The sequence below is a fragment of the Passer montanus genome, unplaced genomic scaffold (genome assembly GCF_014805655.1).
Source record: "Passer montanus isolate IOZ18808 unplaced genomic scaffold, ASM1480565v1 scaffold139, whole genome shotgun sequence".
Taxonomy (NCBI): domain Eukaryota; kingdom Metazoa; phylum Chordata; class Aves; order Passeriformes; family Passeridae; genus Passer; species Passer montanus.
Genome location: NW_024360830.1, coordinates 684,894 through 703,133, shown reverse-complemented (window position 1 = coordinate 703,133; position 18,240 = coordinate 684,894). Strand labels below are relative to the sequence as shown.

The 18,240-nt window shown below is 54.6% G+C and overlaps 1 protein-coding gene across 2 annotated transcripts in view; it reads right to left on the bottom strand.

Annotated features, from left to right (window-relative positions):
• Positions 1-6,530: 6,530 nt before the first annotated feature.
• CDH22 (cadherin 22) overlaps positions 6,531-18,240 on the bottom strand; it is a 51,474-nt gene continuing 39,764 nt past the window's right edge. The window contains exons 10-11 of one of the 2 annotated variants that reach the window (XM_039699806.1): positions 11,206-11,457; positions 6,531-9,458 (exon numbers count right to left, since the gene is read on the bottom strand). In XM_039699806.1, the coding sequence (XP_039555740.1) occupies positions 8,920-9,458; positions 11,206-11,457 (791 nt within the window). In that variant the 3' untranslated portion in view covers positions 6,531-8,919. The other variant, XM_039699808.1, reaches the window with a different exon arrangement.

Here is an 18,240-nt window from a genome sequence, read left to right as displayed (position 1 = left end):
TCCCAGCGTGATGCCTGCCAATGACTCCCACTGCTACGGGGGAGCTGGTGGCTGTCATGAGAAGGAAGGAAAGAAAAAAACCTGCTCGTGGGCATGAAGGGAGCCAGAACCATGTGATGGGAGGTGTAGGGGGCTGGAGGTGTGAGCTTGCCCCTCTCCACAGGGACAGAACAACCTGCTGATGTCCCCCACAGGTGCCCCACATGGGTGTCCCATGAGTATCCCACACAGGTAAGCCTTGCCTGCAAGCTCATCTGCCAGCCCACAGCTCATGCCTGAAGGCCTGCAGGAACCCTGATCAAGGATTGCACTTGCCCTTTGTGCCAGGACTTGCAGGAGGGCTGGAGTGCTCTGGCTGGTGAACAGAATGGGTGGCAGGTACTGCACCGTGGTGGCTCACAGGAGACAGGATGATCCCACTACTCATGGCCAGGTGAGTGAGGAAAGCTGTGCTCAGGGATAGATTGTGCTTCCAAGGCCACAGCAGCAACAAGCACTCTCAGCCACGGATTGTGAATTTCCCACACATTTAGTGACAGTATTGGAAATGCATCTGAGTACATTAAACTGTTTCAGATAGCTTTAATTGTGCTGGCCATGTTCTGGCATAGGGACACCTGCAGGTGCTGCCCTGGGCAGCTCTGGAAACTTCAACAGATTGGGAAGTGGTGGGCTGAGACAGCCAGGAACTGCTCCTGGGTCCCTGAGATCACTGGGCTCCTCTACCCACGTGCCAGGGTCTCCCCACACATCCACACGTGGCAGTGCCCCAGGCAGAGGCAGGAAAGCAGGGTCTGGAGCCCCATGGTCTGCACTCACCTCCCTGCAGGGAGCAGCCCAGACCCCCAGCCCTGGCAGCACAGCCTGCCAACGCAGCAGAGAAATCCCTGTGGGGACAAGTGCCAGGTGCCCCTTCATGTCTAAGATGGTGAGTGGGAGAAGGAGAGGTCATCTCCTTCTGGAGGAGCAGAAAGCTGCGGCACAGAGCTCAGTGCAGACCTGCTGCCTCAATTATTTATAGGTACCATGGGTAGAACATGTTTTAATGACATTTGTGCTGGAGCTCAACAGTGCGGATCCGCAGCCAGCCAAAAGGAATATGTCAGAGGCTTTATGGCCGGTAAAAGCAGCGTGTCAATCACAGTGGCATGCTCACCTCAGCCCTGGATCCGCTCCCCCTGCCCTGAGGAGAGCCTGCCACTGCCGTGATGGATTGATGGGCAAACCCACAGACACACCAGCATAAGTCACCGGGCCTTTTTTATGGGTAAATCACAAGTAATAAGCTTTCTCAGTAGAATTAGAATGACATCCTGGAAAATTATGCTCTGGTTTTACAGCACATGATGGAAAGGCAATGGACACTTTAGAAGGGGATGCTTGTCCTCCCATCAGGCAGCCATGGCTCGAGGCTGGGCGTGGATGAAGCGAGCCTGGTTGGTGCAAACTTGAGCAGGAGATGGAAGAGACAGGACAGACCTGGGGGTGTGATCTGCACTGGACTGCACCAGCTCTGCACACAGGACTCACCCCAGGCCCCAGAGGTGATGGGTGGGTGCTGCTGTGCATGGGCAGTGCTGTGTGCAGCCCTGGCTGGGACAGCCTGGCAAGGAGCACGGCTGATCCCAGCGATGTCTGCAGTGACAGGAAAGGGATGTGTCTCTGCCTAACCTTGTACTCTTGCAGCCAACTTCTCTGTGCAGCTGCTGGGCTAGGGGTCCACAGGCCAGGGCCCTGGCAGCCAGACCTGAAAGCAGATGAGATTCCAAATCAAGCCATCTGGACACAACACGCTCCAGCACCTCCAGCAGCTTCCCAGAGAAGAACCTAGGACACAGAGCTGTGATGCTGAAGCACCTCCAGCTCACCAGGATATCTGACAGCATGCCTTGTGCTGGGATTTAAAGACAATTGGTCCTTGTGTCTTTTTGCATTTCTGCTTGCAGAGTGTCATTTTCTTCAGAAAATGCTCTTTTGCAATTACTGTGAATTACACGTGAAAAGCAAGCAACCACATATTGATTGGAGCCCAAGAAAAACACCAAAGCCATTTAGAGTAGATTAACTTTTTCTGGAAAACAGCTTCACAATTATTTAAAGAGATTAATCAGTTCATTTTAGGTCGTTTACCATTGTTTCCATGGCCTAGACTGGAATATCCCCCTCTCCATTGTGGACAGAGCCGAGGCCTTCTCAGGAGGAGGAGTGCCAGGAGGAGGAAGGGGGTGCAAGCAGATGGTGCTGCTCTCTGGGTCCCCATGGAGACTGAATCACAGCTGCCTCAGGGCAGGGCACAGGGGAACCCTCCTCAGCCAACCCAAATACCTGCCTGCTCCATGCCAGGTGCAGCCAAAGGACAGGAGAGCAGAATTCCTGGGATACATCCCGGGTCACCACTTGTGCACCCTCACTCTCCTCCCACTCCCCATGCTGCAGGCAGAGCAGGCTCCTGCCCTCGAGTATTTCAAAGCGTTTTTTTCTTCAGGAAGAAAGAATTGAAGTCAAATAGCTCCTGTGGTGGAATACTTCCCAAATGTCAACACAATCTGTGCTACATTACGGGTAAATGTGATAATCTTAACGCCTGGCTTCTTAATGTCAGTGGCACTGAAGTCTGATGGATTGACAGACTGCCAGAATGACACGCAGTCATAGCTGATAAGGGCTCTCTCCGGGGAAATCACAGCTTTTTAAAGATGTTGGCAGCTACTAGCAAGTACCTTTTTATTTAAAAGGATTACAAGCATTGATTGCACTTCCTGTTTTCTTTTTATCACATTCCTGCACCAAGTGAAGCTTGTGCTGGGAGCTGAGCTTTTCAGACAATTATTCTGGAATAATGAAGGCGTGTCATGCTGCCTGTAATGAGTGTTTTCAATGCCTAATTTGCGTGCAGTGTGAAGGGATTTCAACAGCTGCCTGGCTCCTGGCTAAAGGTGAGTGACTCCTGACCGGGTGCAGGCTGCCGTGGGCTGCTCTGCCGGGGTGGATGGCAACCGTGCTTCCCCCAGCACAAGAGGGATTAAAACTCCACGAATTACCACGGTTAAAACACAAGCTAAGGGGATGTGTTGTGCTTAGAAATGGCTGGTGGCTCTTTCCCCAGCGAGCAGCTGGACCAATTCATGCTCACCTGAGCAGCTCCTCCACAGCAGCGAAGGAGAGAGATGAAAAATGGGTGTCTATAAACCTGCAGTGTAGCTGGACAGGGCAGTTAACAACCCTGAGCCACAAACACTTGCTGTCACTGACTGCAGATGAGGGATGTCTGAGAATCACCACTCGGCCTCCCAGCCAGGGCCGGTGGGCACACGCAGCAGCAGCAGGGCTGGGTGGATGCTGAGGCTCACTGCACAGCCCAGGGGAGGCAAACACCAAGGCACTGGGCTCCTGCTTTCACCATTTCATGCTGCCCAGTGTCGTGCTGTTAAATGCCAGGTTTGACCCCTCACAGCTGGGTTCCAGTGTTGGTGAGGGCAGGTGGGCTGGGACGGGCCCAGGGAAAGCCAGGGCTGTGTGATTGTTGTGTGGGGAGCCCTGGTTGTGCTCTGCTGTGTATCCCAACTGCTTCAGACTGCCCACCCGTGCTGGATTCAGCTTTGCAAAGCCAAAGGTATTTCCCTAAAAGTTTTGAAGAACAGTCCTGCAACCCACACTCATCTGGAAAGGAATTGTGAGGCTGGAGAAAGCCCAGGCTGGGATGTGTGAGTGACAGATGATGGCCAGCCTGGCTGCTCAGCATGGCTCCAGCACCCCAAGAGGACATAGTCCCACTGGCAGCAGGAACACCAGCTCTGCAGCACACTGCCCTGGCTGCTCCAGACAGTGAGGCGTGGTCTCAACCCCACTGACTGCCCAGAAGCACAATTCCAGGGCCAAGTGAAATTCAGTGATTTTGTTTCTCTCCAACTTCTGTGGCTGTGGTGACAGAGCTGAGACAGCTGCCTGGAAACACTGCTCTGCTCCCACCAGTGAAGAGGGGAGCAAGAACTGCTGCTGCTGAGCACAAAGCCAGGGCATCTCCAGATACTGGGAGCACTCCTGGGATGGGCTGGGAGGCAGCAGAGCCACGGCCAAGCTGAGAGCACAAACCAGATTTCTGTGACAGCAAGACAGCCCTGACAAGACAGAGCTGCTGCCTGCACCAAGCACAGGGCAGAGATGTAAAACAGATTTTGCTGAGCAGGGAGAGTCTGACACCAACCCTGAAAGCAGCTCAAGGGCTGGGTAAATGAAAGGATGTAGGGGGCTGGGATATTAGCTGTGGTGGAGGTGGTAAAAGGAGTCAGCTTTCTGTGATAAAGCAGCTTCCTCAGAGGGTATGGGGACAGAAGGGATCACCTTCCAGAGCAAGATATTGCCAGTGGGAACGGGAGGTAGAGGTTGACACAGCCTTGCTACATTCAGCTGCCAGAGATGGATTTTCCTCCTGGGGATGAAGGTATCACTGCCCTTTTTTCACTTCCTTTTAATGATCCCAGCAGATCACATCCATCTTTTGCAAATACCTCTCTAGAGGAGACCTGGACACCTTGCCTTCTGGAGCTTGCCATGGCTCAGTGCAGGCACTGGAGGTGACTGATGCAGCCTCCCTGTGCTGGGGATGGAAAAGGGGCTGCAGCAGCCCGTGGCTGATGGGACACAGCAGCACCAGCCCTGGAGGACCCGTTCAGAACATGTGGCAAGTGCCACTGTCCTCGGCCAGCACTGCCAGCAGACAGCCACAGGTCACGTCCCATGTGGTGAGAAGCATCATCTGCAGAGCAGGACTGGCTTCCCCTCCTGCAGAAGGAGGAGGAGAGGGACCTGCCCTTACCCTGCTCTGCAAGGAGACTGTCTCTGCAGTTGTGCAACTGCTGGAGAGAGAGAAGCTGCCATAGAAGAATTTCCTCAGAAGCGGCTGTGTTGAGGAGCCATGGAGCTATTCAAGCATCTTCACAGATGCTTCTGCAATCAAAGCTCTCAATAATCCTCCTCTTTTGTAGTGAAGGGTCTGGTTCTGACTGGCAATTTGTTGCTTTGAGCTCTCTCCACTTCCCCACAATATTCAAGAAGCAAATCCTCCTGCACGGCGCAGGCTCACACTCAATGCCAGGCACTTGTCACCTCCACTGCAATGAGCACAGACTGCAGACACCTCCTCCTCCTCAATGTGGAGTTCCCAGAACACTCCAGACCCCAGCCTCTAGAATCCCAGTGTTTGGGTGCCTGAAGTGGGACAGCAGGACTTGGAGAGCTGCAGCTGGATGAGAGTTCTTGTTGCCAAGGACCTGGGCTGGAAACTCGGCTACAAACACTCAGCTCTTTGCAAACAGCAAGGGGCCAAGTGTCCAGACCTGCCAGAGCAGGTGGCTGTGACCACAGCACTGTGACCACAGACTTGCTGTGAGGGGGCAATTAATGGTGCAATTAATGGTGATGCTGGCAGAAAGCTTCCTCGAGGCTGGCACTCCCTGTAAGTGTGAGAAGGAAAACTGCACAGACATTGAGGTGACAGCACACCTTGTGCCTCTGGAAAACCCTCCGGCCTCAAGACTTCCCCCTTCTGTCACAGCATCCACTAACTGCTGTCATCAAAGGTCACCAGATGCTTCTTCCATAACATCCAGTGAATAATCAAGGGAGCAGGACGGAGTGGAGACAAGGGGATGGTGAAGGATAAGGAAACACTCAAAGACCTGGGGGAACACTAATCCTGTTTTGGAGCCAGGACTGCATGATGCTGTTTAAATGACTGTTCCTTTGTGGAGCAGTTTAAAGTCTGCCTGTCCTCTCTGCTGACCTAACTGAGGCCACCACTGAGCTCGGCCATGTCCCCTCTCTCTGTGCCTGCTCCACCCCTCCAGGGGTGCCACTGTCACACTGATGGGTGCTGGAGCACCTGCAGCCACCTCAGTGAGGCTTCCCAGGCCCAGGGAGGTCACGCTTCTTTACCATGAGCACCTTGATCTTTCCCCAGCCCCTGGCCATCAGTGAAACCACCAGCAATTGATTTAGCTGGGGTCAGGCCAGAATGTCATTTATTTGCATCATTTCAGTATTAAAACTGAGTTTGAAGGAGGGTTTTTTAGCTGCTGCCAGTAACTGAACACTGCTGTAACACACAGCATCACCAAATGAGAATGGGTCAGGTACCAAAGCTGTTGACAATGCTCAGCTGTACCGAATCCATCAAGAGTTACAGAATCATACAATGGTTTGGGCTGCTCAAAGCACAAGCCAACTTTCTCCTGAAAGGGATGGAGAAAACCAAGGCCATTTTTTTTCATTGTTCATTTTCATTTTTTTCAAGTTCAGAGAGAAAAAAATGACCCTTCTCTTGAAGAAGCTTTTTCTGATGAGCATTTCAATGAAAAATGGGAAGAAGCCAGAGATGCAGCATCCTGCCAGTGGGAACATGCTGCAGGGGTTGGCTGTGCCATGGCCCATCAGCCACCCAGCCCCTCGTGGAAGGCACCAAAGAGACCACAATAACAGGGCAATATAAGGAAAGTAAAAAAAAGACCAAAAAAAGCACATAAGACTCAGGCTAGACGACAAGGAAATAATTTATTTCCGGGTCCTAGAAAGACCTTGAAAAAAAAAAATAACAAGGGTGAGGAAATCAACCTTCTAATTTCATCTGGGTAGAGAAACAAACCCGAAGTGAGTCCATCAGGCACGGTGGCAGCTGCCAGCTCCTCCTGCGGGGCGGGCAGGGGGGGCTGGCACCGCGCTCCTCCCGTATTTACAGTGGGACAGAAACTAAAACGCAAGCGTGAGTGCATGCGCGGGGAGCACGGGCTGCTCGGGATGGGGAGAACCCACGGAGGGGTGCTAAACACCTACCCTGTCAGACCCCATCTCCTAGGACAGAGCCCTGCTATTGCACAACACTTGGCTAGAGGACGGGCCAGTGCCCGGGGGGCTCAGCTCTGCAGCCCAGAGGGAAAACACGAACACGTTCCTGAGGAAAGAGAGGGATTTCTCCGTTCTCCTGCTGGAGGTGCGGGGTGCCGCGTGCTTGAGATGGCGTGGCCAGAGCTGGCACTCGAGGCCCCGCTGCCTCCCCAGCATCATCACAGTGAACCAGCAGCACGCCGGGCACAGGTGCCAGCCGCAGCACCATCGCCTCCTCGGAGGGACCAGAGAGGCCACAGGGGCCATGGTGGCAGTGGGCAGGGGCAGCTGAGGGCAGGCACTGTGGCACAGCCAGTCCTGTCCCTCTCCGCTGCTGGCTCTCGTGCTGCAGCCAAAGGAACAAGGCCAGCAGCCGGGAAGCAACACAGAGTAAAAAAATGGACACGCATGTACATCTACAGCCAAACCTCCTCCAAAGAGAGAAAACAGTGTCTGTAGTTAAACTAAAAGGACAAACCCAATGACAAGCCCAGGATGTGTCAGGCCTTGGGAGACAGTATCAGTTACCTATCAATGATAGAATTGATTTTTTCCCAACGTGAACAGATAAGGAGCTGCACCAGCCAGCATGGCCTGAGGTGCTGTGCAAGGACATCACTCTACAGGCTGTTCAGTTTTCCCTGTGGTGTTATCAGGCTGGGAAGGCACTGGGCACCCAGTGCTTTCCTCCAGCATCATCTGCAGCCTAAGGAACAATGGCACATCCCACTGGCACCTTCCTCACCTGCCTCCCAAACTTAGGAATTACATGCAAAGCAGTCCTGCTGGGAGCTCATGCTGGTTTGCTGCAGGATACTGTGCTGGGGTGGGGACACCCTGGGTATCCCGAGGTGCCACAGATGTGCTGCCCAACCTGCAGCCAGCTTGTCCCCAGAGCTGTGCCAGCAGGTTCTGGCCTCACACACATCTCCTGGGGATGGCTGTTCTGTTGCTGATGGTGGTGCTCTGCTGTCAGCTGGGTGCAAGCAGGAATTATTCTTCCCAGCCAGGGGCTGGGTTTCTCCTGCACCCTGCAGCAAGGTCCTCCATGGAATGCAGCTCTCCGCCAGCCAGGGTGGGCCAGGGAGCACTGACATCCTGCCTGCTGCCCTGTGCAGCTCACACCATTTGGTGACAGCCAGTGCCAGGCTGGGAGCCCTGCAAACCCCAGGTCCTGTGTGAAGGGCTGGCAGAGCCCACTGCGGGTGGTGTTCTGATGGCACTCCCCAGCACCACAGCTGCTCTGTGGCCCAGGCCACAACATCGTGCCTCGGTGACAGGTGGGACATCCCGCCTGCCACCGGGGCTGTGGGGCACACCAGGACTTCACAGACAACGTGTGCTGTGCAGGGAGTGTTGGGGATCCCCTTCCCATCACCAGCACCTCTGTGATCACCAGACAGGGGTGAAGTGATTGCAGCATGGAAGGGAAAGCTGGTCTGAGGTGAGCAGCGGTTCTGCAGGATGTGATCCCAGCGTGGCATCCTCCCTCCAACACCGTGCCCGCAGCCGGGGGCTGCTGAGAGCCCCACAGGGAGCAGCGAGAAGGAAGACTTCAAAAAGCAAGTAAACTTAGGAGGGGAAAATCTGAACAGAAGTTAAAAGCTTGTTTCCCTCAGCAAGGAAAGCTCTTAAAGAAATCAAAGCTCTTTAAATGCTCTGACTCAAGTGACAAAAACAATTTAGACAACAAAAGACTCCCGGTTTGCTCTTCCTCTCCTGGATGGGGATCACCGAACAGATCTATTTAAATGATAATTTGTGGGGGAGAAACCCTCTCCAAACCCTCTTGAATTAGATTTTCTCCTTCTTAAGTCAGTGCGTAGTGCTTTAATGGAGACTGGCTTTGAGGAGATGAGAACACCCCGGTGGCTCCTCCGGGCTCTCCAGCCTCCCCAGGCGGGTGTGGAGCCCACCCGGACTGAAGGCAGCTGCAGAGGAGCAGAGGAGCGTGGCCCAGGAGCACACGATGCCCGTGTGGGACCTCGTGCCCTGGAGCTCCTGTCCAGGAGGTGTCGGGAGCCCCGGGGCTGGGGGCAGCTAGGACTCCTCGCTGTCCTCGTCGCCCCTGCGCCCCGCGTACAGCGCTGCCAGCTGCCGGAACCGCGGCCCCCAGCCCCCCAGGTAGGAGAAGTCCTGCTCGGAGCCGCTGGACCAGGTGTTGATGGAGCTCAGCGAGGGCACTGGGGAGTCCGAGCCCTCGAAGGCATAGGTCTGGAATGAGTCATAGGGCGGCACAGAGAGGTCCTCGTCCGCCTGCTCCACCTTCCTGCAGATATAGTCTCTGAACACAGAGAAGTCCAGGTCTGGGCTCTGCACCCACTGTGGGAGGGCATGCAGCTCGGAGGCTGGGTTTCTGCCTGGGCCCCCCTCTCCCGGCCCCCCGCCTCCATCACCAGCTTTGATCTCACTGAAGTCGTAGAGGCTGCGCAGGGCTGACATGTCGTAGGCCTCAGTGTCCTGCTCGCCACCCCCTTCATCGTTGTATTTGATGACATTGTCCCTCATGTCCTCGTCATCCTCAGAGGTCAGGTGGCTTTTGTGGTGCCGCTTCAGCGTGAGGATCAGAAGGACCAGCACTGGGAAAGGAAGAGACAGTCAGAGGGGGCAGGGTCTCGGGGATGCTGTGCTCCTGCAGGGCGAGGATGACCCCTGCTCCCTGGCAGGGGTGGAGGCACAGCACCCCTGGCACGGGGAGCCCTGCCAGGATGCCAGAGGGCTCCCACCAGCCAGGCTCATCAAGCAGCAGCCCTGCTGTGTGCTGGCTTGGAGAGAGGTTTGCCTGGCCTCCAGGGCACACTGGGAGCCTCCCTTGCCATGCAGCGTGACTGCTGAGACAGGGGGGAGTGATGGATAAACACACAGCTGGACAGACAAACGGATGGGCTCTGCAGAGGATGAGCAGGAAAAGGGGGTGCATGATTCATAGTAGCAGTAGATGTTGGGAGGGTGAAAGTGGAGCAGATGGCACAGAGCCTGAGCAGCGAGACGCAGCTGTGTCCTGGATCATCATCCATTCAGCCCATCACCTTTAAAGCACCAATGTGCACTTTATTTGTCTGGGCAATTAGGCAGAAATTTGTTTGCACAGCGTTGGAAAATGAAACCAGTGTAAAGTGCACCCTGTGGGAAAGGGTTTTCTGAACGGAGATGCAGCAGGAGACAGGGAGTGGAGCCATGCCAAGGAGAGGAGACCTCACCAAACAATGTGCTGCCTCCCACAGGTGTCTGGACAAGCCTTGGAGCCAGCCAGGAGCCAGCTCTGGGGCCAGAGAGGGCTTTCAGCAGCTGCATCCATCAACTGTCCCATGCTAAACCTGAGGGCATTGCAACACTCCTTGTTCAGAGCCCTTTCCCACATGCACACAAGCACACGCTCCCCATGCCCAAAAAAGCTTGTGCCAGTGTGCCAGTACAGCGTTGGAAAATGAAACCAGTGTAAAGTGCACCCTGTGGGAAAGGGTTTTCTGAAGGGAGATGCAGCAGGAGACAGGGAATGGAGCCATGCCAAGGAGAGGAGACCCCACCAAACAATGTGCTGCCTCCTACAGCTGTCTGGACAAGCCTTGGAGCCAGCCAGGAGCCAGCTCTGGGGCCAGAGAGGGCTTTCAGCAGCTGCATCCATCAACTGTCCCATGCTAAACCTGAGGGCATTGCAACACCCCTTGTTCAGAGCCCCTTCCCACATGCACACAAGCACATGCTCCCCATGCCCAACAAAGCCTGTGCCAGTGTGCCAGCGGCAGGCAGCAGCATTCCCAGGGTACAGGTCCTGACCCAGGCAGCACTCTGGTTTGACCACAGCCCAGCTCTGCATCCTGCCCACACACTCACACACGCTCTAACACTGACCTTTTCAGGTAAGAGCACACCTGTGTGCCCCACACCCACCATCCTGCCCACACGCTGGGATCACACAGCCCCATCTGCTGTGAGATGCCTGCTGTGGGCACAGCATGGCAGCTGGCAAGCAGCTCTTGGCTCCTGCCTGTCCAGGCAAGGAGTGAGCCAGCAGCTCTCCAGGCTCTGCTGGGCAGCATCACACCTGCCTGGCACAGGGAACTCTGCTCTGGCTGCTGTGGAGCCCAGCATGCATGAGCTGTGGCAAACATGGGAGCTTCCCCCCTGATCCCCCCAGCAGGGCTGAGGTTCATGTCCCCCATGCTGCAGCTACCAGGGAGGAGAGAGATGCAGGGAAGCCCTGTGCCCACAGCTCTGTGCCCACAGCTCTGTGCCCACAGCACCTGCCTGCACACATTCACGTGATGCTGGTGGAGAGGAGCTGGGAGAGGACAGGGAGGACCCGGGGGACAGGCAGGCACTCACCAACCAGGATGAGGACGCAGACCAGCAGCGCGATGAGGGCGCCGGGGCTCAGCGTGGCTGACACCACGTAGGCTGTGCTGTTGCAGGACTGGATGGCCCCATTGCTGTCACAGCCACACACACGGATGGTCAGAGTGCCCGTGCTGCTCAGGGCTGGGGGGCCGCTGTCCACCACCAGGATGGGGAGCAGGTACACGTCCTGCTCCTGGCGATTGAAGCCCACTCTCTGTGTGTGCACCGCTGCCGTGTTGTCTGCAGGGAACAAGCAAAGCTGCAGCAAAGTCACCCCCACATCACAGCCTGCAGCACCTGCAGGGGCTCCTCCATGCTCTGGATGAACAGCAGCTATTCCTGCACCCCTCCAGCAGCTATCCTGACAGAGCCTGGAGCCTCCCCCTCCTCCATCACATGGACCCAGCTCATGGCTCTGGGCACTGCAGACCCCCTCTAGCCTGAATGCCTGAACGTGGCCAGCTCCACTCCAGCACCTTCCCCTTGCCAGCAGCACCTCAGGGCCAGCCTGGCATCTTCTCTGTCACCACAGCTGGGAGTGAGCCTGGCAGAGCAGCAGCAGCACATGAGTGTCTGAACCACGCTGACAAACAACGCAGGTGGCACAGAGAGAGGGGAAAAACTTCCAAAAGACCCTCTGAGAGTGGCACAGAGTCAGGATAAAAATCAATTGCTGACATGTACACAAGAACAGACAGGGTCTGCAGGTGGCACTGAGACTGCAAGAGCAGACACTGCTTCTTCCAAAGCCAAAAGCCATGAGTGAATGGTCCTGCCTCAGCCGGAGGGCCAGATACCCCTATAATCTTCTGTAACTCCTGAAGGAGTAGGCAGAGCTTCTTCCAAGCCTCCCAGCCAAGTCAGGCATCCTCCTCCCCATCTGCTTCCACCCTGCCGCTGCAGGGGCTCAGCTGGCACAGCACAACTCGTTAAGATCCCATTATCACAGCCACTTCACGGGACCCTCCAGGGCCCCGGTGCCAGCAGTGAACCCAAGGAGCAGCTGCTGCCGACCAGGAGCAGGGAGGGAGGGCAGGAACAGGGACTGACACTGGGACTGACTTCCTGCTCAGGGGTGCTGCAAGCTGCCAGCCAGCAGCAGCATGGGCAGGATGGGCTGAACAGCAGGTGACAATTGGAGCCAGGTGTCACAAGCCACTGCTGAATGTCTGCAGGCTTTATCTAATAAACCATGGACTGGCCCACTCACAGCAAGGTGCTGCTGTCTACAGCCTCTCCTCATCAGCCCTGATTTATGCCAGACCATCCCCTTTCTCTATGAATCAGCTCTTCCATTGGAAAAGACATCTACAGTAACTCCGGCCCTTGGGCTGCTGCCATCACGGAAATTGCTGTATGGATTGGGTGCTGCATGAGAGCACACAGGGCATGCTGGGGACAGGGGGTGAGCCGGGATGGAAGATCTACTGGTCAGCCAGGAAGCAGATCCCAAAGGCTCTGTGTGGCAGCCAGGGCACTGCAGAGCACAGATTCCTGTCCTGTGGGACACCTGCCACTGTGGCTGAGACTCCTGGAGCAGCATGTGGCAGCAGCACCATGGCAACTGGGCAGAGGTGTCAGGAGGAACAGGGGAGCACTGGCCCCTGGGTGCAAGGAGGCTGAGCCAAGTGTGGTGGCAGCAACATCTCAGAGCTGCCTGTGGCCTACCAAAGATGAGCTATGAAAAAAAATTATTGTTATGCTAATCGTTTGCACAAAGGTAATGAGATCTCATTTGGTGCTGTCCCCCCTCCTTGCTGCAGTGTAGCAGGGGGATATAAATAACGTTAATGGCACTATCTCAGCAAGAGACCAGGACTAACTCCTAGCTAGTCCAGCTAAAAGTAAGCCTCAGACACCTGGATCGAGTGGGGATAAAACCACAGGACAAAAAGGACAGAAAAAAGCGCTGTAAGAGAGCAAGGCTCTGGCCATAGCCCAGGAAGGTCACTTTTGCTGTCACTGTCACACCAGCCAGGTGACCAGCCAGGGGCTGGGGTCAGATCCTGGCTCAGAGGATCCCTGAGCACACAGCCCTGCACCTCCACTGCAGCTCAGCCCAACCCTCACACGGGGCTGATGGAACACAGTGCTTGGGATCTCCCCCCGCTGCTCCTCAGCACTGTGTAAACGCAGGGGTAGCACCAAACCTCTCTGGAAATGCAGCAGGAGGCTGGCAGCTCCCTTCTGTTTACAGCCAGCTCCAGCTCCTGTTAGGGACCTGCGACAAGGCATGCTGTATTTTTAGAAACAGTCTCTAGAAACCAAGGGGAACTGCACATGCAAGTGCATGAGGGGCAGGCACCAACCTCAGCTCAGCCCAGACAGTTTAGGCAGCCTGGCACCAGTGAAAAAGAAATATTGCCACCCACCAAGTCAAAATAAAGAACATGGTACTTAAATTTAACAGCAGCATGACAGACAGGTCTGCTCAGAGAAACCTCGCTTCAGGAAGGGGCTGAGGGTTTGCCCTGCGACCCAGAACTTGATGCAAGGGAGCAACAAAAATCACAACTACAAATGATACTTTAAACATCATGAAACTGTATTTTATCTCCTGAGCAGGATGGCAGGCACCTTCCCAGGAGGGAGATCCACAGAAATTTCACGTGTACAGCAATGAAACTGCTCACCAAGGCTTGACAGCCAGAGGCCAGCCTGGCAGGGACCACCTGCCTCTGGCACTGAAATGGCTCCACCACCTGCCCCCCACCACCATGAACTCTTCTCTCTTGGGTATTTACACCCCTGTTACTCGCAAACTTCTGTGTTGCCCTCGGAGATACTCCAAAAAAAGGGCTGTGCCATACATTTGCAGTCCTTTTGATCACAGATCTGGGAAAATTTTGCCCAGGTCTTGGAACATGCATCCTGGAAAACACATCCAAAGCAACCTCCTACAAAACAATTGTCATTTCTCTCGGTGCAGTTCTTTACACGTAGCTGACCCACAGCAGCTGCTCTGGGATGTGCCTTGGTGCAGATTTGTTTGCATTGGCACAGCCCAGGCAGCCCTGGCCCCGCAGCCCTCGTGTCTCTTCCTCCGCAGCAGTTTCCTGCCAAATCCATTTCTGGGGTGATGAGCTGAGGAGCAGAGCTTCTCAGGAGCAGCACTGGAATGTGAGCAGACGTTAATCCACAGCTTTCCTGAACAGACGAGTCTGGGTCTCCACACTTGGTTTCCTGCCCAGTCCCCACAAAGCTGCACCTTCTGCTGCGGCTGTGCTGAGTGTCCTCTGATGCCCCAACCCAAACCTTTTTCTATCACTGCCTTCTTGCTGCACAATTTGACATTTTCTTCATAGGCTTCCACTGCCACCCTCTCTCTGATCACGCAGTGACATTATCCTGTGTTACATCACATCACCTTGTGTGACAGGGCAGGAGATGGCCCCTCTGTCCACCTGAGGAGCAGGACACTGGACGGGGCAGGAACTGACATGACCTGAAAGCACAGGGACTCATCAATACTGCCCTAAGAGGAAAGTTTGGGAAGGCAATATACTCTGGTGGTAGCTTAATGTCACTAGGAATAATAAAATAATTAAGTCTCCCAGACTCCCTCTCCAAAGAGACTCTTGGCAGCCTTGAAGATAGAACTAATAAATCCTTCTCATAACTCAATCTCAAACAGCGCCAGCAGAGCACGAGGGATTTTGATGTCCCTTCCCTCTCCCCCACTCACAGGGCCCTGTGAGCACCTGTCTTCCCCTTCTCCAGCAGCTGCTGTGCTGCACCAGAGCCTGGGAACACTGGCTCTGGGAGGAGCACCAGCACCTGGCTGGGCCTGTGGCACACTGCTGCCAGAGCTGCCCCAAGGGAGCAGACCTCCTCCAGCCCCAGGTGGTGCAGCTGGTAGAAGAAACATCCTGTTTTTCCCTTCTGCTTCTCCCTTCTTTTGAGTTCTCTGGGTACCAGGCCACAGCAGCACTGCTGCTCCTTTGCTGTTTGCTCAGCCCCGAGGAGGTTTGATGCTCTTTTACACACACACCCCAGCCCTGCCCCAGTCAAACGAGCATCTGCACTGCTTGTGCTGAGAGGGGCATCCCTGCGGGGCTGCAGGAGGCTCCTCTGTCCTCAGGCAATCCTCAAATCCTAACGTTTTGCTTTTGATTGTTAGGATTTTCAGATCTTCTATCACCCATTACATGCTCTTAATGAGACCTGCAGAGAGTTCAGACATCTGCTTGCCGAGCCCCTGAGCCCTGGAGTCAGTAGCTCCATGTGTCACTCCATATTACCTAGCACTCCTTCCAGGTTGCTGGGCTTGGATGCTTTCTACCATCCCTTCCAACACAATTAGCATTTCTTGGAGAACATGATTTCGGGCTTTAATTGCCTTTGATCCTGCTGTAATCAATTTTCTCAGGCCAGAAAGACCCAGCAAAAGGCGAGCTAGGAATCAGAGGATGGTGAATGCCTTTGGAATGGCACCAGTTGGATCTTAACGTGGTCAGCTTCTCTAATTCCATCTCTTCCTTTAGTCACTCCATATGATGGGCATCTTCTTCCTGGATGCTCACTGTTGTCACCACAGGTGACATTTATTCCTTGTCTGATGAATCAGGAAGTGTGTGAGAGCTCCCTCAGACAGAGCAGAAGCAGGGGAAGAGAGGCACCAACAGGCAATGGCGCTGATTCCAAAAGCCCAATTTGCCAGTCCCCTGTAACTCAGTTATGTGCCTGCAGGGACACCCTTGGTATTTGCATCTCCATCCCAGAGCCAGCACAGCTCTGTGTGTCACACCCAGGACCCCTGGAGGGAGCCCCAACAGCGCTGGTCCCCACCCTGCTGAGAACAAGTCACTCCCCGAGGTGGCTTTCTGGTGCCACAAAGGAGCTGAGTGAAGTAGGTGCAAAGCAAAAGAGAGGATTTAAGCAAGAGCTTAGAGAATCCATCTGTGCTGACATCCATCAGTGTCACTCCTTGGCTGCAAAAGCAATATTTATAAATCACGTTTCAAAACTGGCTACAAATTTGTACAAAGAAACAGATGGGCTGGTGGTAGCAGTTTGTCACCACTGATATTTGCACGGGGGAGTAGAGACAAGTGCATGGTGAAGAGGGGTGAATGCAGGAGAGGCAAGCAATGGGGAACACAAGGGAGGATGCAGCAAGGTCACCTACGAGAGCAGGGGCAAAGGTGAGTGTACCCAGGGCAGGAGATGGACTGGAGAAGGGGGCAGAAATCAAAGGGAGGGAGATGGCACCAAGGCACCCTGCTAGAAATGAGGGGTGCCTCCATCTGCCACCTCCACTTGCTGTGGAAGACAGCACTGCTCAGCAACTGGGAGGGTCTCCAAACACTCTGGGAATAACCCTGCAGCAACAACATTTGTTTTCCCAAGAGCAGGAGGCGGGAGGTGATGCCAGCTTTTACTCATTTTATGCAGTGTTACACCACACAAAAAGCTCCAGGGATCGTTTAGCACAAAGAGTTACCCCGTGCCACAAGAGCCTCATGCCACTCAAGAGAGCAGCAGCTCTGGAGGAGATGGTGGCACACGTGTCCTGCACTTACTGCAAGGCCAGCTCTTGGGCCACTGCTGGTGGACCCCCACACAGAGCCAGGGAGCTGAGCAGCCCCTGCCAAGCCCATACACCCCAGCCACGTGCCCTGCCAGACGAGCAAAACAGCAGTGGTGGCTCTGGGATGGCAGCAGGGCCGTGGCACACACCCTGGCCCAGAGCTGGGAGCCTCACGAGGGTCTGGGCAGGAATGGACACCCTGGTGCAGCTCAGCGTGTTCAAGCACATTTTCATAAGGTTTTTCAAAGAAAGTGAGGGAAGTTAATCGCTGGGTGTGGGGCAAAATCTTGCAGAGGATTAAAGCCTGTTTACATGATAAGAAGCAAAGGTCTTCTGAACAGCTGCCCTTGAGCAGAGGGGGAGGGACTCAGGTCAGGGACAGCTGTGCTACTCAGGACACAAAGCAATATCCAGCTGTGCTACCATCACATCTGAAGCTTTTCCATTTTAACTATCCCTAATAATGCTGAACCAAACTGAGCAAGCAGGATCTTACGTCAGCAGAAGGCTCCTGTGATAAGCTCAGAACAAACTAAACCAGGCTTTTGACAGATAAAGCTGCAAAAGCAGAGAAAGAGAATGATTTTAAAAGAAAACCCAACCAAAACCAAAGAAGAATTTCAATGTGATCTGCTGGCCCCCGTGACAAGCACATGCTCATGTGGCTGGAGAAGGTCCCAGTACCTGCAGGGGACCCCGCTGTACCTACTGCTACAATCAGCACCTAATTCCCCCTTAAACACCAACAAAAAATAGGAAGCATCCTGATAACTACTTTTCTGGATTGTTACTGTCTACACAAATGCAGCCTGCAAAGTCCAACAGCTGCCAGGCTCAGCCAGCAGAACCTGCCTGGCACCCCATCACTCACAGCAGCATTGAGTCACCCAGGATGAGCTGCTGAGCTCAGGGATGCAGAGAACCCCAGAGCTGCCCAGAGCAACAGACAGGCTCTGCCTGGCTGCCTGTCCCAAAGGAGAGGACAAGCCCCAGGAAACAGAGGAACTGCACCCCAGACAGGGAACCAGGCTGTGCAGGCTGAGTCCCAGAGAACCCACTGTGCCTGTGGGCTACAGCCTGGCCCCACTGCCTCCCAGGGCTCTGGAGCTGCTCCCATTTGTCAGGGGCACAGTGCTGGCCACCCACATGGCAGCCCCAAGATGACCCACGCTCCAGGATTTACCTTGGAGAGGAATAAATTGTAACGCTCAAAACGGGAGTGTGCTCTTCTATAAATCCACATCATCTCCTTGCCTGCAGGCAGGTTGGAGATTTCCCATCAAGAAAGGGACTGAGAGCCCTGAAAATACCAAAGGCTTAACCAGGCAGCATGAGAGGAGCTTTGTAGCTGCTTGCAGCGAGGAATAAAGCTGGCAGAGCCTCCTTGAGGAAATCCAAGCTGTTAGCTGATCAGTCCCACCATTTCAGGTTGACAAGAAGCTCTGCAACATGCCCAAAGCACCCCAAGCTGGCACAGAGGGACCATAACCCAC